This window comes from Bubalus bubalis, chromosome 5 (assembly GCF_019923935.1).
Source record: "Bubalus bubalis isolate 160015118507 breed Murrah chromosome 5, NDDB_SH_1, whole genome shotgun sequence".
Classification (NCBI taxonomy): Eukaryota; Metazoa; Chordata; class Mammalia; order Artiodactyla; family Bovidae; genus Bubalus; species Bubalus bubalis.
In genome coordinates, this window is record NC_059161.1 from 19,737,835 (window position 1) to 19,761,767 (window position 23,933).

The following is a 23,933-nucleotide window of genomic DNA, read 5'->3' on the forward strand; positions in this document are numbered from 1 at the left end:
CTATTTGAGAAAGGTATTTGTTCATAGAAAAGTATATAACACATTAAAGAATATCTATTTACTATGCAAAATAAACACAAATCACCTCAATTATCAATGAATGTGAATAGACAAAAAATCTATGAACTAGAGACAAAGTTGATATAAAAAATATATACACACAGACATGATGACATCACCCAGCACTGCCTAAAAAACTCTTGAGCGACTTCTCATTGCTCCTAGAATAAACTCCAAAATCCAGAGGATCTGCCAAGTTCTATCACGATCTGACTCCTGCATCATCTCCTACCTTTCTCCTTTTGCCCTCTGCCTCCAGTCTCTTGGTGTTCTTTCACTTTCTTTTCCACCTTTGCATGCACTAACCTGACTATTCCTTATCTCCTTTATATCACTGATTCCTTTTCATCCACTAGATCTCACCATTAGCTTTACTTCCTCAGGAAAATCTTCTCTGACTTCCATGTTATTCAAACTCCTTTGTTGTGTATCTCAAAAATAAATGTTCCTTTCTTTCATAATACTTATCTTAATTTGCGCTTACTCACCTAAAGGAACATTTGATTAATGTCTCTCTTCCCCACTAGACTATATGCCCATAACTATATTTTCAGTACCCACAACAGTGCTTGGAACATAACAGATATTCATTACATATTTGCTGAATGACTGGATATTAACCTATCTGTTTCAGCTCTTGTCCTTAGTTGTTTCACAAAGTCTGGAGCATGCTGCCGCTGGTGATCATATAGTGCTGCTAGGGGAGCTCCTGAAGCGGTGATGGCATCTGAGATATGAGTTCGAGTCAACTCCGCCATCTAAATATGAACAGACAGAAGGCAAAGAAGATGCAAAAAGGTAATGTCACAGAAGAAATGAGAGAGAGTAGAGTGTCTTGGAAAGATCACTGTATTGAAAGCAAGCAAATTCTACCATAATAGGTAACATATTGTGGGCAAGTCATTTAGATTCTTGAAGTTTCACGTCTTTATAAAATAAACAGAGGTAGACCACAGGATTTCTAAGGTTTCATCTAACTATAACAATCTATGAATTACTAAGCAGAAAGTCTTCAAGTCTAAAATAGGCCACAGTAAACAAAAAATAAATACATAAATAAAAGCAGAAGATATTAAGAAAAGGTGGCAAGAATACACAGAAGAACTATACAAAAAAGATCTTAATGACCCAGATAACCACAATGGTGTGATCTCTCACCTAGAGCCAGATATCCTGAAGTCAAGTGGCCCTTAGGAAGCATCACTATGAACAAAGCTAGTGGAGGTGATGGAATTCCTGCTGTGCAATTTCAAATCCTAAAAGATGATGCTGTGAAAGTGCTGTGCTCAATATACCAGCAAATCTGGAAAACTCAGCAGAGGCCACAGGACTAGAAAAGGTCAGTTTTCATTTCAATCCCAAAGTAAGCCAATACCAAAGAATGTTCAAACTACCCCACAACAGCACTCATCTCACACACTAGCAAAGTAATGCTCACAATTCTCCAAGCTAGGCTTCAAAACTACATGAAATGAAAACTTCCAGATGTTCAAGCTGGATTTAGAAAAGGCAGAGGAACCAGAGATCAAATTGCCAACATCCACTGGATCATCAAAAAACCAACAGAGTTCTAGAAAAACATCTACTTCTGCTTCACTGACTACACCAAAGCCTGGATCACAACAAACTGTGGAAAATCCTTAAATAGATGGTAATACCAGACCACCTGACCTGCCCCCTGAGAAATCGATATGCAGGTCAAGAAGCAACAGTTAGAACTGGACATGGAACAACAGACTGGGTCCAAATTGGCAAAGGAGTACATCAAGGCTGTATACTGTCACCCTGCTTATTTAACTTATGTAGAATACAATCATGTGAAATGCTGGGATGAATGAAGCACAAGCTGAAATCAATTTGCCAGGGGAAATATCAATAACCTCAAATATGCAGATGACACCACTATTATGGCAGAAAGTGAAGAGGAACTAAAGAGCCTCTTGATGAAAGTGAAAGAGGACGGTGAAAAAGTTGGCTTAAGACCCAACATTGAAGAAACTAAGATCATGGCATCCGGTCCCATCACTTCATGGCAAATAAATAGGGAAACAATGGAAACTGTGAGAGACTTTATTTTGGGGGGCTCTGAAATCACTTCTGTTGGTGACTGCAGTCATGAAATTAAAAGATGCTTGCTCCTGGATGGAAAGCTATGACAAATCTAGACAGCATATCAAAAAGCAGATACATTATTTTGTCAACAAAGGTCTGTCTAGTCTAAGCTATGGTTTTTTCAGCAGTCATGTACAGATGTGAGAGTTGAACCACCAAGAAGGCTGAATGCTGAAGTATTGATACTTCTGAATGATGGTTTGGACAAGCCCCTTGACAGTCCCTTGGACCGCAAGGAGATCAAATCAGTCAATCTAAAGGAAATCAGTCCTGAATATTCACTGGAAGGACTGATGCTGAAGCTCCAATACTTCGGCCACCTGATGGGAAGAACCAACTCATTAGAGAAGACCCTGATGGTAAATAGATGGGGAAACAGTGGAAACAGTGGTTGACTTTATTTTTTCTGGGCTCCAAAATCACTGTAGATGGTGACTGCAGCCATGAAATTAAAAGACGCTTACTCCTTGGAAGGAAAGTTATGACCAACCTAGACAGCATATTAAAAAGCAGAAACCTTACTTTGTCAACAAAGGTCCGTCTAGTCAAGGCTATGGTTTTTCCAGTGGTCATGTATGGATGTGAGAGTTGGACTGTAAAGAAAGCTGAGCACTGAAGAATTGATGCTTTTGAACTGTGGTGTTGGAGAAGACTCTTGAGAGTCCCTTGGACTACAAGGAGATCCAACCAGTCCATCCTAAAGGAAATCAGTCCTGAATGTTCATTGGAAGGACTGATGTTGAAGCTGAAACTCCAATACTGTGGCCACCTGATGCAAAGAGCTGACTCATTTAAAAGACCCTGATGCTGGGAAAGATTGAGAGCATTAGGAGAAGGGGACAACAGAGGATGAGATGGTTGGATGGCATCACCGACCCAATGGACATGGGTTTGGGTGGACTCCAGGAGTTAGTGATGAACAGGGAGGCCTGGCGTGCTGTGGTTCAGGGGGTCACAAAGAGTCAGACACGACTGAGCAACTGAACTGAACTGAACTAATGCTGGGAAAGACTGAAGGGGGGAGGAGAAGGGGGTGACAGAGGATGACATCGTTCGATGACATCACCAACTCAATGGACATGAGTTTGAGCAAGCTCTGGAATTGGTAATGGACATGGAAGCCTGGCGTACTATAGTCCATGGGGTCTCAAAGAGTTGGACATGACTGAGTGACTGAATTAACTAAAACCAAAAATTAAATCTTTCTTCAATAAGCAAACTCAATTAGAATTTTCTAACTTCACCAATAATGTGAAGTACATTTTCCCTACTCTTAGCCATTACTGCCATATATTATTCATTTGGTGTTAACTCCATCATTGCTTTGACAAACTGAAGTGTTTTTAAAATCTTTGTTAATTGTAACCTAAAATTTCTTGAGAGAAGAGACTCTATACTTTTTTGCACAACCCCAAGTACTCAACATATAGCAGGTTCATGGCTTTTTAATAACAGAATCATTTCACAAACAGTCCTAAATAGTAACTGCTAAAATAAACTGAAACTTTATAGTATAGATCATGATATCCTATACAGAGACAGCAGTAAAACTATTTCTGGGTTTATACTTGGTACAATTAAGGGAAAAAAAAAGACACTAATATCACTCTGGATAACAATGAAACATCTACATACCAAACAAATGTGGGACTCAGATTGGGGACTGACTGCAAAGCATGAGGGAACTTTTAAGAGTGCTGGATATTTCTTGATTATAGTGGTGTTTATAGGGATAGAAAGATATGATAAAGAAATATACCTAGGACTTCCCTGGGGCTCAGTGGTAAAGAGTGTGCCTGCCAATGTAAGAGACACAGGTTCGATCCTTGGTCCAGGAAGATCCCACATGCTATGGAGCAACTAAACCTGTGTGCCACAACTACTGAGCCTGTGTTCTACAGCCCAGGAGTCACAACTACTGAATCCAGGTGCCACAATTAGCGAAGCCTGCATACCTGGAGCCTGTGCTCAGCAACAAGAGAAGCCAATGCAATGAAAAGCCCATGCACCGCATGGGGTAGCTCCTGTCCACTACAACTAGAGAAAAGCCCGCACAGAGTAACAAAGACCCAGCACAGTCATAAATAAATGAATAAGAAATATACACAGATGCCTATACCTCCATATTTGTCAAAAATCATAAAACTGTATACTTAAAAGGGATACATATTATTGTAAATATATATATACACACACACACATTATTGTAAATATATATTAGTATACATTACATAATCTTTTTAAAAAGATTACTCAGGGGGAAAAAATATAGAGTTCTTTTGCATATTTTGCCCCTGTATCATTGACCTGGACAACACATTACAATAAATGATGCCTCATTTCAACAGGGTATGGCCCTCACTGAAAGTCACTTATTAAAAGCATGCATTTGCTAGATGTTAGAGACCCATTACTGCTAAGACCAAAGGTACTCAGGCTGACTAAAAAGACCTAAAGGAAAAGTGCTGTCAGTGGCTCTTACCTCACAGATCTGGCGTGCTGCATTTGTGGTCAGGCGAGCGGTCTCTGTTTGCTGAGTGGCTATTTTACATGTTGCTTCCTGCAGGACTTCAGTCAAATCCCGTTGTGACTTAACCACCTGCTGTAATGATTCCGCATGGACCTGTTAATAAAAGTGGGGGAAAGATAACTTTCTTTATGTCTAATCTCATCCTATCCAAATTAGTTTTAACATGTAAATCAGTTTCATGGATCAACTGCTTTGTGGCGGGGGGGGGCAGGGGGGGACAAACTTTGACTATCTGGATTTTACATCTTAAAATTTAGAGTTTAAAATCTGGAATCTTAAAATCACTGCTGAAGTTTAAGTCTTAACTCCACTGTTTACAAGTTGATGTGTCTGCAGACAAGTAACTACCATGTACTTCCGTTTCCATTTCTCTAAATTGAGGATAAATCTTGACCTGACTACTTAAATTTCACAAGGTGGCTATTAGAGTCAAATGGCATAAAATCAACTCATGGGATAATGTACTAAAACATTATTATTTACATCTTTCCTTTTTCCTCCTGTAAAATTAAAAGAAATCTAAAGTGATTTCAAGGATAGAAATTTGTAAAAGAAGCTACCTGAGCTGCTTTGCTTCGGGTTTCTTCTAATTGTCGCTGACATTCCAGAGCCTCTTGTTCAGCCTTCAACTTCAAAAGGGCCAAGTCTCTTTCATGGCGTTGTTGCTGTGCCTTCAGAAATAAAGAAATGATCAACTATTAATTCTAAGATACTAAACTATTTTAATGCAGAAATTATATTAAATGGAAAGCTGTTTTCCTAACACAAATCTTTTGAAGCAACTCATGAGAGCCTAAAGGAAAGAGAGTAAATAGCATAGACATCAACCATTTATTATTTATCTGAAGTATTTAGTTGCACTCATCTCACACACTAGTAAAGTAATGCTCAAAATTCTCCAAGCCAGGCTTCAGCAATATGTGAACTGTGAACTTCCTGATGTTCAAGCTGGTTTTAGAAAAGGCAGAGGAATCAGAGATCAAATTGCCAACATCCGCTGGATCATGGAAAAAGAAAGAGAGTTCCAGAAAAGCATCTATTTCTGCTTTATTGACTATGCCAAAGCCTTTGACTGTGTGGATCACAATAAACTGTGGAAAATTCTGTAAGAGATGGGAATACCAGAACACCTGATCTGCCTCTTGAGAAATTTGTATGCAGGTCAGGAAGCAACAGTTAGAACTGGACATGAACAACAGACTGGTTCCAAATAGGAAAAAGAGTACGTCAAGGCTGTATACTGTCACCTGTTTATTTAACTTATATGCAGAGTACATCATGAGAAACGCTGGACTGGAAGAAACACAAGCTGGAATCAAGACTGCTGGGAGAAATAGCAATAACCTCAGATATGCAGATGACACCACCCTTATGGCAGAAAGTGAAGAGGAACTAAAAAGCCTCTTGATGAAAGTGAAAGTGGAGAGTGAAAAAGTTGGCTTAAAGCTCAACATTCAGAAAACTAAGATCATGGCATCTGGTCCCATCACTTCATGGGAAATAGATGGGGAAACAGTGGAAACAGTGTCAGACTTTATTTTTCTGGGCTCCCAAATCACTGCAGATGGGGACTGCAGCCATGAAATTAAAAGACGCTTACTCCTTGTAAGGAAAGTTATGACCAACCTAGATAGCATATTCAAAAGCAGAGACATTACTTTGCCAACAAAGGTTCGTCTAGTCAAGGCTATGGTTTTTCCAGTGGTCATGTATGGATGTGAGAGTTGGAGTGTGAAGAAGGCTGAGCGCCGAAGAATTGATGCTTTGGAACTGTGGTGTTGGAGAAGACTCTTGAGAGTCCCTTGGACTGCAAGGAGATCCAACCAGTCCATTCTGAAGGAGATCAGCCCTGGGATTTCTTTGGAAGGAATGATGCTAAAGCTGAAACTCCGGTACTCTGGCCACCTCATGCGAAGAGTTGACTCATTGGAGAAGACTCTGATGCTGCGAGGGATTGGGGGCAGGAGGAGAAGGGGACGACAGAGGATGAGATGGCTGGATGGCATCACTGACTCGATGGACGTGAGTCTGAGTCAACTCCGAGAGTTGGTGATAGACAGGGAAGCCTGGCGTGCTGCGATTCATGGGGTCGCAAAGAGTCGGACATGACTGAGCGACTGATCTGATCTGATCTTAAAGTATTTAGTGACCACCACCTGTTTGTCAAATAATATAATAGAAAAAAATTTCCAAGGCATACAGAACTAAGAACTGATATCAAAAAGCTTGTTTAAAACAAAAGGTACAGGCAACTCTTTGGAGGACATTAAAACATCCTACATGTAAAAATAAAAATAATGCTTCATAAGTCACAATTTTATGACTCCTTTGACTTTGAAGGAGCAGCTTCATTAAAACGTCACCCCCAAAGGTCTCCTTTTTAACACTTTCTTACAATGATTCCATATGATGCTATCTATAAATTTATATATTATCATCTCTTCTAGAATGGTGCTAAATAATATAGGTTCTCTAAAGGTGGTAAGTTTACAAATGAAGTCATACAATGCCCTGGCCATATGTGGAAACCCAGAGTTATAATAAATCCCTAAAATACTACATAGTATCAGTGGTTCAGATTTCAAGGAAAAGATGGCAGCTGCAAAAGGGCCATTTCTCAATCCAGTGATTTTTAACAAAGATGGAATTAGCTCCTCTCCACTGTCTGCCAGTGAGCATTTACAAGTGTCTGGGGAGCTTTTACTGTCACAATGAATGGACAGCACTGTTGTTATTTATTGGGAGGAGTGAAGGAAGGCTGAATAGTTCCACTCAAAAAAACTATCTAGATATTTTAAGATGGAACTAGAAAATGAAACTGAAAATAAAAAAAAAGATTTATCATCAAAAAGACATAAAATTTAAGAATAACTTTTAAAAAGTGTAACATCTCTACACTGAAAATTACAGTTGAGAGAAATATCTTAAAAACCTAAACAAACAGAGAAAGATATTATGTTCATGAACTACAAGATGCAACACTGTTAAGATGTGAATTCTTCCCAAACTGATCTGCAGATTCAATGTCATTCAAATCAAAATTACACCAGGCTTTTAAAAAACTGTGGTAGAACCTGACAAACTGATTCTAGAAGTCAGATAGAAAAAACAAAGAAAAGTTGAAATCATCTTGGGAAAGAACAAAACTGGAGTAATTACAGCCTGATTTCAAGACCCACTATGGGAGAGAGGGATAAATTTGGAGATTGGGATTAACATACACACACCACTATATATAAAATAGATAATTAAATAACTAATAAAGACCCACTGCATAGCACAGGGAACTTTACTCAATGAACTGTAATGGCCTAAACGGGAAAAGAACCTAAAAACGAGTGGATATATGCATATGTATAACTGATTCACTTTGCTGTACACCTGAAACAGAACACTGTAAATCAGCTATATTCCAATAAAAAAATTTTAACTGAAAAAAATAAAAGAAAGAAGACAAAAGACTCACTCTGAAGTTATTGTAAAACAGTATGGTACTAGACAAATAGGTCAATGGAAAAGAACAGAATGCAAAAGTAGAACAACACATATATGATTACTTAATTGTTGATAAAGGTGTCAAGGTAATTTAAGAAAATGGTGCTAGTACAACCAAACATCTGAATGGGACAGAAAGGATTAACTTTGACCCATTTCTCACAATTCTTAATTAACTTGAAATAGCTCACACACTTAAATATAAAGGCAAAACTATAAAGTTTTGGGGAAAAACATAAAAGAATATCTTTGTTAGAGTATCTTAATATCTTAGGGTAAGCAAAGATTTCTTAGAACACAAAGAGCACTACCCATAAAAGAAAAAAATTAAAAACTAGACTTCATCAAAATTAAAATCTTCTGCTCTTCAAAAAACAGAGTTTAAAAAAATGAAAAGGCAAGGCTAGGGTGTGAGTGAAAGTGAAAGTCACTCAGTCATGTCCACCTCTTTGCAACCCCATGGACTATAGAGCCTATGGAATTCTCCAGGCCAGAATACTGGAGTGGGTAGCCTTTCCATTCTCCAGGGGATCTTGCCAACCCAGGGACCAAACCCAGGTCTCCCGCATTGCAGGCAGATTCTTTACCAGCTGAGCCACAAGGGAAGCCCAAGAATACTGGAGTGGATAGCCTATCCCTTCTCCAGTGGATCTTTGTGACCCAGGAATCGAATTGGGATCTCCTGCACTGCAGGCGGATTCTCTACCAACTGAGCTATAAGGGAAACCCCAAGTCTAGGATGGAAAGCAATATTTGAGATATATCTGAAAAGGATTTGTTCTAGAACATATAAAGAACTCCTACAACTCAATAATTAAAAGACAAATATCCCAATTATGAAAGAGGCAAATGATTTGCTCACATATTCACAAAAGAAGATACAAGAAGAATCATAAATATACCAAAAGATCAATTTCATCAGTCATAAAAGAAATGCAAATTAAAAATCATAATGAGATACTACCTCACCCTCACTAGAATGACTAGAATACACAATAACAGCAAAGAAACAACACAACTAGAACTCTCATATACTGCCATCAGAGTAAAAGATGTTACAATTATTTTGGAAAAAAGAATGGCATTTTCTCATAAATATATACTTAACCCAAGCAATTACACTCCTAAGTATTTAAGCAAGAAAAGTAAAATTTTGTACCGTACACAGAGAATTGGAAAAAAAAATTTCACAGCAGGAATATTTATGATAGCCAAAATCTGGAAATAATACAAATGTACACCAACAAGAGTATGGATAAATGAATTTTATCCATTCATCCATTTAAATATTTATCCATTTAAATTCATCCAAATGAATTTAAATGGATAAATATAAGTGATATAATCATCAGTGGAATGTTACTCAGCAAAAAAACCAAAAGCACCATACATGCAACAAAATGGATCAATCTTAAAAATGTTATGCTGCATAAAATAAACTAAACACAACACATTACAAAGTATACTTCCATTTTATGAAGTTCTAGAACTGGCAGAAATAAACTATGGTGATATGAATCAGAATACTAATTGCCTCTGGGTGGTGAGATCAACTGAAAAGGGGCCTGGGTGAACCTTCTGGAGTGATAAAAGTGTAATACATTTTGATTAAAGTGGTTGTTACATGCTCAAAATTCATAAAATTATACACTTAAAATCTGTGTATTTTATTATATGCAAATGTCACCTCAGTTTTTTTTTTTTTTTTAAGATACCAATAGCATCTCCACCAAGGAACACAAAGATTTTTGTTAGCTTCCTTAAGGAAAAGTCCTATTATCCTGGCACTACCAAACAATCAGAGCTCAGAAACTTTTTAGTACAAATAAAGTATTAAAAAAAAACAAAACAAAACCAAAGTCATTTCTGACTTGTCACACACAAAGAGAAAATATTGAAAAATTTTGATAAGCCAATTTTCACACTGTAACAAGAAAAGGTAAAGAATGTGGAAAATGAAGTATTTGAAAGAGAATGACTGTATTACTGTTCTGTTGCCAAATACTGCATGTTTAATTATCTTTTTAGCATATGACAGTTTTTCTCAAGATTATTTATAGGTACTGTGTGACAAGACTATTTTTTCTACTTAGCAGTTTAAAGTTTTGTGTTTTCTTTTTAACTCATCATTAAGATCATTTTAAATAGCAAAGAAAAGAGGAAAAAAAACACAGAAAGTTAAAGAAAATTCCACAAATACCTTTATGATCTGAGCCAGAGACACGCTCTCCTGTTGAGCAAGTGAAACTCCTCTAACTCTTTCTACATCTGATAGTTGACGCACCGACTCCTCAATGGCACTCAAGTAACTGAGTTCTGCTGCCATCCGATGCTGGAGGCCAGCAGGAGAAAAGCGCTTAGAACCTGGAAAACAGATAATTGTCATATATAAAAGTTCATGTGAAATTACATCTGATTTCTAAAATTCATTTCTTAAGATCCAAAAACAAGTCTGCTATCCTTTGTAGGAAAAACAGTGACATTTTAGTACATAGTATTCTACTAGCTACTTTTTTTGAGTGTGTATGCATATGAACATATGTATAAACCATGCCAGTATACACAGTACATACACAAGACACATTTTTCAAGTGTCTTTTGACTGATGCTGGCTAGATGGGAAAAGTCCCCACTACTGAATCTCTCATGCTTTTCAATATTTATTTTCTGGCACAATTTTTGTTTAATACTTCAAACAGTAATTGAATTCACTTGAAGTAACATTCCTCTATGGTTTAACTGAAATAAATTTTTAGAAATAAATTCATATCCTATTTTTAAAATTACAGCTTCATGGATCTACTTGCCTGGTGTTGACGCCATCTCTGTCGTCGTTCTGCTGGCAGCCAGGTTCGCATCAGCAAAAGTTGCATTAGGCTTAAACCCTGTTGGAGTCACTACTATTGAGGATTTAGATCTTTCTAATGAAGTTCCTGGAAGGTCAAACTGCAACAGTTTCTGAGGACTTGGAGATATGGGAGAAGTTGGAGTTTTCTGAGATCTTCCCTTATCTGATGAGACACTACAAGTTTGTTTCATAAAGACATTAGAGACAGGAAATCTACTTCAAAAACCATCTAAACAATAAGAACAACATGCAAAACTTATTAACATTAGCTTTAAAAAGCTTTGATTTATTCATTTTAACAAGAGTTGCTACACTGAATAAATGACTATGTGTACTCCTTTTATTGCTAGATTTACAGAGGGGAAGAAGCTAGGGACAAGCCCTGCTCAAAATAATATGGAAAAGGAGTCTTTTGATTAAATTGGGACTAAACTCCTTCCTCTACAATGTAATTTACTATGAATCATTTATTTTAGTAGCAGGCAAAATCCTCTAGAATACTAAAATCTTATATAGCAATAAAATTACAAACATATAAAAAAAGCAAGGTAAAGCCTATTTCATAAAAATACCTTAAAATATGTCTCTGAAAGAGAATATCATTTTATGTTAAAAAATTTAAAATGACAAAACTACTTTTGTTATTACTTTCATTAACCAAAAAGTCACAGCAAAGTTTCATACTAACCATCTCTAAATATATATGTCCATTTGTTTCTTTCCACTTTTTAATGCTATAGTTCTTTCCTGAACTTTCTAAGAAGTAACCTCTCATAGCAGTTTTATTAAAACAACTCAAAGCACTTAATTCAACACAAGGCACAGGTCAAGTCCCTCTTTGATAAATTAAGCTCATTAAAGGTAATGTTTCTGATAACAAGAAGCATGTTGCTTTGCACTAAAGATTTATATACTGACTCAAATATCCTATAAAGCATGTTAGCAGTTAGCATATTTCAACATACTAAAGCAAGCTTACTTTTAGCTTTATTTTTTTTTAATTTAATTTTATTTTTAAACTTTACATAACTGTATTAGTTTTAACTATGACATGGTTTTAAAAGGTAAAAATTTCTCTTATACCAGCATTTAAATTTGAATAAAAGTAGTCTTCAGAGGCACTTACTAGCTTCCAGTAACCTTTAATTTTCTGAAGTTTAGAGAAATACTGTTTTTAACAGTCTGACTATTTATAGAACATAGAAAGAATTATCATTACTTCTGTTTCCTAATAGATTTCCCTGAAAGAATTCCAACACAATATTAAAACAAAGTATTCATAAGAGGAGAGGGAAAAAGTTGGCTTAAAGCTCAACATTCAGAAAACAAAGATCATGGCATCCAGTCCCATCACTTAATGGCAAATAGGTGGGGAAACAGTGACAGACTTTATTTTTTGGGCTCCAAAATCACTGCAGATGGTAACTGCAGCCATGAAATAAAAGACGCTTACTCCTTGGAAGGAAAGTTATGATCAACCTAGATAGCATATTCAAAAGCAGAGACGTTACTTTGCCAACAAAGGTCCGTCTAGTCAAGGCTATGGTTTTTCCAGTAGTCATGTATGGATGTGAGAGTTGGACTATAAAGAAAGATGAGCGCAGAAAAATTGATGCTTTTGAACTGTGGTGTTGGAGAAGACTCTTTAGAGTCCCTTGGACTGCAAGGAGATCCAACAAGTCCATCCTAAAGGAAATCAGCCCTGAATATTCATTGGAAGGACTGATGTTGAAGCTGAAACTCCAATACTTTGGCCACCTGATGCGAAGAGCTGACTCATTTGAAAAGACCCTGATGCTGGGAAAGATTGAAGGCGAGAGGAGACAGGGATGACAGAGGATGAGATGGTTGGATCACATCACTGACTCAATGGACATGAGTTTGAGTAATCTCCGGGAGTTGGTGATGGACACGGAGGCCTGGAGTGCTACAGTCCATGGGGTCGCAAAGAGTCCAATATGACTGAGCAACTAAACTGAACTGAACTGACTCATAAGATAAATCTCACCATATGGATTTACAAGATGAACTCATATTTGCTCTGCAGAGACTTACCTAGACTAGCTGTTTCCAATGATATTAATAAGTTTTCTAAAATATAAAAAAGAAACAAAGGAAAAGAATGTGGACACAGAAAGTGTCTATATCCAAATAAGACAATATAAGTTAAATTTTTTAAAAACTGGACTCCTTTGTATCAAATCCTTAAATTGTTTTATCCACTGTCAATCTCCATAGGTGAGCAAGTAGGGGGTCTAGACTATAGCATGGGGCATTTATCAACTTATTTGGTTCTGGAGTTTTAGAAATGTTGAACTTTGTAAATTTTGCCAGTTAAATCATCAGGTATCTCTTAAGGAAAGATAAAGTTTTCTGAATTCCAAAATCATTGACAAAGAAATTAAAATTCAACTTTAGACACAGGAATGATGGTATTAATAATATGGCACTATCTGCAACATGAAAGCACTAAAAATGATTGTCTGTATGTAACACTGTATTGGAAAAAGCACATAGTTTTAAAGTAAAAAAATAAATCCATGCCTTCTCAGAGCTTAAATTTCCAGAAGAACAAAACCAGTGTAACAGATAAAAGTCATGGAGACAGAGCAGGAATTGTACATGAAGCAATAGTTATTTGTAAGCAATAGGCTAAGTGCATAATATATTACAGTGTGCAAGTTACACAATCAATTTAAGAGATTTCAAAATCTAATTGTCTAATAAGTTGAGTATAAGCGAAAAGTTCAGAGGTACAAATAAACAATGATACCAAAAGGGTACTAAGTGGTTATGTTTAAAGAGTGGAAGAATACAGTTGAGAAGAAAAATTGCATAAACAAAGGAAGTAAGACAGTTTTTGGTAGCCTAGTGATAACACTTCAAATAAAGTTAAGCTCTAAATGTTGATCTGTGGGGTAATTGTGAGCTCCAGAGTATTCTAAGGAGAGTAGTTGCTTGGTCAAATGACTGAGTGAAGAAAACAACTGTGAAAATTGTGTTTGGAATAGAAGGGTGGATTGTGCTAGAGGCAAAGAATTTCTGTAGCAGTAGCTATAATAGTTTAGGTGAGAGATGAGTATATTCTATAATATAAAGACTAGAGCTATGAACAAAACTATAAAAAATACATAAATTTATTAAGTGAATTCTCTGAACATCAATGATATTATAACTTTAATGAAATACAAATTCCAGTATAAAATATGCATAACTTTACCTCAAAGAATGCCCAGAAATTTCTTCCAAAGTGCTATCAGTATCAAGAGTCTGCTCATAATCTTTAACAGAAAGTTTGCTACTGGTCCCAGATTTCTTTCCTTGATGAGAGCCACGCTCTGAACCAGAGTGTACTTTTTCTTCATCAACAAGTGAGTTCTGAATATTTCCAGTAAGTGAATCTAGCCCTGTAAAGTAAATTTCTTATAAAACTGATTCCCAGTATTAGAAGCTACTAAGAGATAACTAACACCTAGATTTCAATAAAATAATGAAAAGTACAAACCAGAATATCTTAAAATGGACTTCAAAGCAGTTCTTTCTTCACTTCCATATAAGGAAAGTGACATGTCTTCCATTAACATCTACTTGCTATTAAAAAATAAACTGTTTTTAAATCAAATGGTTCAGAAAAAAGACAAGCATATTAAACAAGAATGAAGTACTACTCTACCCCTATAAGAAAGTAACCACCACCACATTTTTAAGGGTAAAAAACTCAGAGGTGAGAGAAAAAGGTTATCAACTGTCAACTAAACTACATAATCCTTTTGAAAAACTCTATGGTAAGAACTACACAGCCAGATTTAAAAAACTGTTCATATGCTCTGAACAATTATTCTCTGATTCAAAATAATTTTACTTATATGGGTATCTTAAGGAGACTGTTGAAACAAAAGTTGTACATGACATTCAATGTATAACTTTATAATTTAAAAAATTTCAACCTCCATTACCAGCAATAGAATTGTCTAAATTACATAGAGAATAGTAACTTGAATAAAGAAAAAGCTTTTTGTAATTTGAACACATATATTACCTTATTGCTCTTAAATACCTTATGAAGTGGGTATTGTATGTTTAATTTGCTGATGCAGTAACTAGAGATCTATGAGGCTAAATAACTTAAGGAATCATGGTTGATAGCAGAAATAGGACATAAACCCAGGCTTTAGGGCATTGTTCATCCTGATGATATGCTTCAATAGCAGCAAAGAAAAATGCATGCTATGTTTAAAAATAAAAAAAAAGCACAAAAGAACTGTGTACACATTTTAATGGCAGCTAAATTTTTTTTAATCTGGTTTTTAAATGGTTAAAGATCAAAAGACAATGGAAAAGTAAAAAACAAATTATGCTGCACTCCCATGTTCATAGCAGCATTATTCACAATAGCCAAAAGGCAGAAGCAACTCAAATGTCCTTCAACAATGACTGCATAAACAGAACTGGTATATACATATAATGAAATATTATTCAGTCTTAAAAAAGAAGGATATTTTGACACATGTTACGACATGCATGAACTTTGACAACATTACGCTAAGTAAAATAAGCCATTTGGTCACAAAAGAACAAATAGTGTATGATTACGTATCTATATGAGGTACCTAGAATAGACAAATTCATAGAAACACAATGGCAGAGGGGAGAATGAAAGCTATTATTTAGTGGGCATAGAGTTCTAGTTTGCAATAAAGAAACAGCTGTGATGAATGAAATGGTGACAGCGGCACACTGTGAGTGTACCTAATGATACTGAACTAGACATTTAACCACAGAGACAGAAAGTAGAATGGGGCTGCCAGGGGCTGGAAAGAGGGGAACAGGGAATCACTGTTTAATAGGTATAGAGAGAATGAGTACAGGAGGATGAAGTAGTTCTGGAGGTGGATAGTAGTGAAACTTAGTTGTAAACAGCGTGAATAAATTAAATGCCACTGAATGGTTCACTTAAAAATGGTTAAAATGGCAAATTTTATGTTAGCTATGTTCGTCACACAGAAAATAAATTTTAAAATTAAGCTACATTATTCTGTAGTGATAGTAATAAATTAACAATTTTTCATCAAAATTTGGTTTGAAAAGGAAAAATCTGAACAGTCTTACCATGTGAAAAATATTAAACCCAAGTACCAAAGAATGCAAATCAATGAGATGCCATTTTTCAATATCAGATCAGCAAATATTTTTGAAGTAATGTAACCTTGATTGTCATTCAGCACACACATGAAATAATACTCATACACCATTTTCATGGGAGTGCAAACTCATATATCCTTTGTTTTTTAATTTATTAATTGGAAGAAAACTGCTTTACAACATTATGACAATTTCTGCCATACAACAATGTAAATCAGCCATAGTTATACATATATCAACTCCCTCTTGAGCTTCCCTCCCCTGCCCGCATCCTACTCCTTTAGATCATCACAGATCACCTGGCTGGGATCCCTGTGTTATATAGCAACTTCTCACCAGCTATCTATGTTACACATGGTAGTGTATATATGTTGATGCTACTTTCTCCATTTGTTCCACTGTCCTTCCTCCACTGTGTCCACAAGTCTGTTCTCAGTATCTGCATCTCCATTCCTTCCCTAAAAATTGGTTCATCAATATCACTTTTCTAGATACCATTTATGTGCAATAATATATTTCTCTTTCTGATTTACTTCACTCTGTAAATCTACCACCTAACTAGAACTGGCTCAAACTCATTCTTTTTTTTAATGGCTGAGTATATTCCATTGTGTGTGTGTAGATGTATGTGCGTGTGTATATATGCCACATCTTTATCCATTCATCTGTCAATGGACATCTAGATTAATTCCATATTCTAGCTATTGTAAATAGTGCTGCAATGAACTGGGATACATGTGTCTTTTTTATTTATGGTTTTCATACAGTATATGACCAGTAGTGGAATTGCTAGGTCATATGGTAGCTTTATTCCTTGTTTTTTAAGGAATCATATATCCTTTCTTAAGGACAACTCAAAAAATACATAAAAATAATTTTCCAGCCAAGCCCTTGACGATGGAACTTCTCATAGCAATTTATCCTAGGAAGCTACATGAAGATGTATATAATGAATTAAATATGCTAGTCAGTATATCATAATGAGGAGAAAAATACAAATAGGATTGTCCATCAATTAGAAAGGATTCTACAATCTAAAATCTATTTATGACCCCTAGGCTAGAAACAAGCTGTTAATACTGGTTATCTCTAACTTTACCATAATAAAGATGCACTCTTATAGAATAAAAACAGTTCATTCACTTAATATATTATTTTTTAAAATACACAATTTAAAAATTGTTCATTTCAAAAAACTAGAAATCGTAGACAATACAACGGTCTATGCAAGAAAGATCTAAACTCCATTCGAGGGACCTATATGCAAAGAAATCATCTGCCCCTAGTTTAAAAGATTTCCAAATGAAAGTATATTTATATGTTTTAAAGTTAAATTAAGATAATTTTTTTCTTATGATTACCACTTTCATCTACTCTTTTCATCAACATTGAGGAAGTGAGTGAGCATGCACTCTTTTTCACCACCAGATCAAAGTATATGCAACAAAATGTATACATCTTAGAACTTTGGGATAAGATACTAAGTTTAAGTTGATGCTGTGGTAAGTAAAATATATGGGTTTTCTTAAGGCACTGTGAGAAGGAATCAGGGAAACTGAAAACCACAAAAAATTACCTGTATTTCACCTAATCAAGGATTAGATTATAATTTTTAAAACTTACACTGAATCATATTGTTTATGCTCATAATTTAATATATCATGATATCTTAAGTTGTACAATATATTATAGTAAAACATAAACTTGATTTATAAGTTAGAAGTCAGAATCTAGGTTTTGCCAATAACTAGTTAGTAACCTTCAGAGAAGGCGATGGCACCCCACTCCAGTACTCTTGCCTGGAAAATCCCGTGGACGGAGGAGCCTGGTAGGCTGTAGTCCATAGGGTTGCGAAGAGTCGGACATGACTGAGCAACTTCACTTTCACTTTTCACTTTCACGCATTGGAGAAGGAAATGGCAACCCACTCCAGTGTTCTTGCCTGGAGAATCTCAGGGACGGGGGAGCCTGGTGGGCTGCTGTCTATGGGGTCACACAGTTGGACATGACTGAAGCAACTTAGCAGCAGCAGTTAGTAACCTTAGGTGAGAAACTAACATAATAAAGCATAACAACTGCAAAATAAAAAAAACTGAGCAAAATCATCATTTCCTGAAATGTATTCTGCTGAATTTGTATGTAACATGCTGACTGAAGAACTGATTCTGTGGTCAAATGAATTTGAAAAATATCACACTATAGCCTCATCCTCATCCTAAATAATCCATATCAGCATATTAAAAGTATTGATAAGTCCTGTTAGAAAGAAGCCTGTTTCACTCTAAAAGCATTTCCCAGGTTTGTGGAACCATGGGAGTTCTTTTGTTCTCAGAACACCTATGAAGCAGCCTATTGCAGTGAATCAGTATTTCACAAGAAAAGACAGGCTTTGAGAAGTGTTGATAAAATGATGTCTAATGTTCCAATCTGTTTTAAAGAACACTTCCAATGTGCAAGAGAGTTATACCTCTCCTTGCCAAAGACAATACAAAAAAAGAAAACTATAGCAAAGTATCACTGATGAACACAGGTGCCAAAATCCTCAACAAAATTTCAGCAAACAGAATTCAGCAACACATCAAAAAGCTCATACACCATGATCAAGTTGGGTCTATTCCAGTGATGCAAGGATTCTTCAATATATGCAAATCAATCAATGTGATACACCATATTAAATTCAAAGATAAAAACCATATGATAATCTCAATAGCCACAGAAAAAGCCTTTGACAAAATTCAGCACCCATTTATAACTAAAATCTTCAAAAACTGGGCATAGAAGGAACCTACCTCAACATAGTAAAGGTCATATATGATAAGCCTACAGCAAACATTATTCTCAATAGTGAAAAACTGAAACCTTTCCCCCTAAGGTCAGGAACAAGACAAGGGTGTCCATTTTCACCATTATTATTCAACATAGTTCTCAAAGTCCTAGCTACAGCAATCAGAGAATAAAAAGAAATAAAAGGAATTCAGATTGGAAAAGAAGAAGTAAACCCTACGTAGAAAACTCTAAAGATAGTATCAGAAAATTACTAGAGCTAATCAGTGACATTAAGGAAAGTTGCAGAATACAAACAAAATCAATATACAGAAATCACTTGCATTTCTATATACTAACAATTAAAAAACAGAAAGAGCAATTAAGGAATCAATCCCATTCATCATTGCAACAAAAAGAATATCTAGGAATAAACTTACCTAAGGACACTCTTGCCTGGAAAATCCCATGAAGAGAGGAGCCTGGAAGGCTACAGTCCATGGGGTCGCAAAGAGTTGGACATGACTGAGCGACTTCACTTTCACTTTCAAGGAGACAAAAGAACTATACACAGAAAACTGTATGAAACCGATGAAAGAAATCAAAGATGACATAACCAGATGGGAGAGACATTCCATGTTCCTGGGTAGGAAAGTGAAAATGACTATGCTACCAAACACAATCTACAGATTCAACGCAATCCCTATCAAATTACCAATGGCATTTTTCACAGAACTAGATCAAAAAATTTCACAGCTCATATGCAAACACAAATGACCCCAAATAGCCAAAGCAGTCTTGAGTAAGAAGAATGGAGACAAAGGAATCAACCTTCCTGACTTCAGATTATACTACAAAGTTACAGTCATCAAGACAATATGGAACTGGCACAAAAACAGAAATATAGACCAATGGAACAAGACAGAAAGTCCAGAAATAAACCCATGCACCTATGGGTACCTTATCTTTGACAAAGGAGGTAAGAATATACAACGGGGAAAGACAGCCTCTTCAATAAATGGTGCTGGGAAAACGGGACAGCTACATATAAAAGAATGAAATTAGAACACTTCCTAACACCATACACAGAAATAAACTCAAAATGGATTAAAGACCTAAATGTAAGACCAGAAACTATAAAATTCTTAGAGGAAAACATAGGCAGATCACTCAGTGACATAAATCAAAAAGATCCTGTATGACCCACCTCCTAGAGTAATGCAAATAAAAACCAAAGTAAACAAGTGGGACCTGATTAAACTTAAAAGCTATTGCACAGCAAAGGAAGCTATAAGCAAGGTGAAAAGACAACCCTCAGAATGGGAGAAAATAATAGCAAATGAAACAACTGATAAAGGATTAATTTCCCAAATATACAAGCAGCTCACACAACTCAATGCCAGAAAAACAAACAACCCAATCAAAAAGTAGGAAAGAGACCTAAACAGACATTTCTTCAAAGAAGACATAAAGATGGCTAACAAACACATGAAAAGATGCTCAACATCGCTCATTATTAAAGAAATGCAAATCAAAACCACAATGAGCTATCATCTCACACTGGTCAGAATGGCCCTCATCAAAAAGTCTACAAACAACAAATGCTGGAGAGGGTGTGGAGAAAAGGAACACTCTTGCACTGTTGGTGGGAATATAAATTGATACAGTTAATATGGAAGACAATGTGGAGACTACTTAAAAAACTAGGAATAAAACCACCATAAGACCCAGCAATCCCACTTGTAGGCATATACCCTGAGGAAATAAAAACTGAAAAAGACACATGTATCCCATTGTTTATTGCAGCACTATTTACAATAACTAGCACATGGAAGCAACCTAGATGTCCATCGACAGATGAATGGATAAAGAAGTTGTGGTACATACACACAATGGAATATTACTCAGCCATAAAAAAGGAACACATTTGAGTCAGTTCTGATGAGGTGGATGAACCTAGAACCTATTATACAGAGTGAAGTGAGTCAGAAAGAGAAAGATAAATATCTATTCTAACACACATATACAGAATCTAAAAAAATGTTACTGTAAGAATTTATTTACAGGGCAGCAATGGAGAAACAGATATAGAAAATAGACTTATGGACATGGGGTGAGGGGAGGAGGGGGAGGAAAGAATAACATGGAAATTTACATTATCATATGTAAAACTGTCAGACAGACAACAGGAATTTGCTGTATGGCTCAGGAAACTCCAACAAGGACTCTATATCAACCTAGAGGTGTGGGATGGGGAGGGAGATGAGAAGGAGATTCAAAAGGGAGGGGATATATGCATACCTATGGCTGATTCATGTTGAGGTCTGACAGAAAACATCAAAATTCTGTAAAGCAATTATCCTTCAATAAAAAAATTAAAATTAAAAGAAAAAAATCTCTCCTAGCAGTCTCACATTGGAAGCATAAAGTGGCACTAACTTTCTGAAGAGCTATTCAGCAAAATGTATCCAAATTTTAAGCATGTTATACTCATTGTCCATTATCTTCCTTCTAGGATTTTCTCTTAAAAGAACCAGATCAATGTGTAAAGATGCATTTGTAAGGCTATTCAATGCCTTACAGTGTTTATTATGGAAAATGAAGCAGAAAAGAAAGAAAAAAGAAAGAATCTAAATGTCCACCAGTGGGGAACTGGATAACAAATTACAATACATTCAAACAACAGAACACTAGGTAGCCACTGGGCTTCCCGGGTGGCACAGTGGTAAAGAATCTGTCTGCAATGCAGGAGATGCAGGTTCGCTCTCTGTGTTTGGAAGATCCCCTAGAGAAAGAAACGGCAGCCCACTACAGTATTCCTGCCTGGGAAATCCCATGGAAAGAGGAGCCTGGTGGGCTACAGTCCATGGTGTTGCAAAAAGATTCAGACTTAGGGACTAAACAACAAACAAGGAAGCCCTTACAAAGGGTCAACCATATTTACTAACAGAGAAAGGTTTCTGTAACCCATTGACAGGAAAAAAAAATCACATGAAATGTGATCTCATACATATAACATTTTCTATTTACATATGCCTACTAACTGTCTAGAAGTATTCTCACTAAAAATGTTAACATTTTACATGCGTTGAGATATCTATTCTTAAAAAAACAAAAACTACAAAACAAGCATTAGTATATGTGTGGAGAAACTGGAACCCTTGTACATTACTGGTGAGAATGTAAAATGTTATAGCTAAAATATAGAAATGACTTTTTATCCAGCAAGTCTACAGTTGGATATATACACAAAAGAACTGGAAGTAGGGACTCAAACAGTATTTGTACACCAATATTCATGTCCATATTACTCACAATAGCTAAAATGATGAAACAACCAAGATACCCATAAACTGATCAAAGAATACACAAAATGTGGTATATCCATATAATGGGATATTATTCAGCCTTAAAAAGGGAGGACATTCTGATACATGCAACAATGTGGATGAAATTTGAAGATGCTATGCTAAATGAAATAAGCCAGACACAAAAAGAATATTGGACGATGCCACTTATATGAAGTACCTAGAGTAGTCAAAATTCAGCAACAGAAAGTAGAACGGTGGTTAGCAGCAGCTCAGGGAAGGGAAATTACTGTTTAATGGGTTCCAAGTTTCAGTATGGCAGGATGAAAAAGTTCTGGAGTTGGGTAATGATGATGGTTGTGGAACACAATGAACATGCTTATTAACAGTACTGAATTCAACACTTGAAAATGGTTAAAATGATAAGGTTTACATTATGTATATTTTATCACAGTAAAATAAAATAAAATCTAAAAAGACATTAACATTGGTTATCTCTAGGTGGAGGGAATACAGATGATTTTTCATTTTTAAATAGTTTTCTATATTTATACATTTGTCCTCCCCAGTCTTTTTTTAACTCAACAAGCAATTTTTTACTATTAGAAAAAATAACTGTGGAAGCAAAATCATTCCCTAGAGACCATCCTGTGAATCTAAGAGGCCTTTGCCTAATAACTGTTATCTACTCATCATTAGGCCTACTGAGCAAATTATAGCCAGTAGAACTGAGGGGACTGAAAGGTATTCTCAATTAGTCAAGAATGCCAAAGGGCCAGCTACTGTGGCAAGTACTGAGATGTACATATTATATATGTAGGCTTCAAAATTACCATAGAAAGCATTTATTATCATCTTCCCTTTGTAGATACAGAAATTTGACCATTATATTTAACAACACTCAGAAACATACAGGATACAAAGTTTTTAAAAAGCAGCTGCAAAGTATTATTTCATTAAAATGCATGTGGGAGTGTGCCTGGTTTTATGTACATATTGGAAAAATAGGCACCAAAAACATCAATAGTAGTTATCTCTGAGGAGAAGAATCAACAGTGGTTTATAATTGTTGTACAATTGTTTTTCTACAACTTCTAATATTTTACCATTGTTGATGTATTCCTTTCATAGTAAGCAAAAGATTTATAATGTTATATATCAAAAGGTATTATTGTAATGATAAATAAGTATGAAAGTCAATTATACTATTATCATAACGAAGTTATCTAACTTACGAAATCAAATCGTTAACTTTAGATCAGTCACAAAGCCACTGGTAAAGAGAAAAAGATCGTCACACAGATTCCACTTACATTCTATCTTTTCTTTTTTTCCTTTCTTCCCTTTAGAAGAAGAAGAAGAAGGAGATGATGCAGCAGACTGGGCCCCTGATGAGTGCTGGGAAGTAACATCCACAGAGGAGAGATCATAGGCAGACTTTCTGCTAGAATGATCCTCCTGAACACCTAAACTGTGACTCCCAATACTGTCAAAGAATAAGTAACAGTGGTTAAAGAAAGAAAGAAAAAGTTTCAACTCACAGCTAAAACTATAGATATTTTAAAATCTATTTAGTCACAAAGAGAAAGAGAATATAACTATAATCAAAGATGCTTTCCACTTGTCTTGTTTTGTCAGTACCAGAAGCCTGCATTATTCCCTATGGCTCAATTTA

The 23,933-nt window shown here is 35.8% G+C and overlaps 1 protein-coding gene across 4 annotated transcripts in view; it reads right to left on the reverse strand.

The window, feature by feature from the left end:
- The window catches only part of CEP350 (centrosomal protein 350), a 159,682-nt gene that overhangs the window by 72,825 nt on the left and 62,924 nt on the right, over positions 1-23,933 (reverse strand). For all 4 annotated transcript variants that reach the window (XM_006048586.3, XM_006048584.3, XM_006048585.3 and 1 more), the window contains 7 exons: positions 23,572-23,744; positions 14,266-14,452; positions 11,005-11,219; positions 10,398-10,561; positions 5,263-5,373; positions 4,655-4,795; positions 682-818 (listed from right to left, as the gene is read on the reverse strand). In XM_006048586.3, coding sequence (XP_006048648.2) covers positions 682-818; positions 4,655-4,795; positions 5,263-5,373; positions 10,398-10,561; positions 11,005-11,219; positions 14,266-14,452; positions 23,572-23,744 — 1,128 coding nt within the window. The remainder of the gene's footprint in view (positions 1-681; positions 819-4,654; positions 4,796-5,262; positions 5,374-10,397; positions 10,562-11,004; positions 11,220-14,265; positions 14,453-23,571; positions 23,745-23,933) is intronic.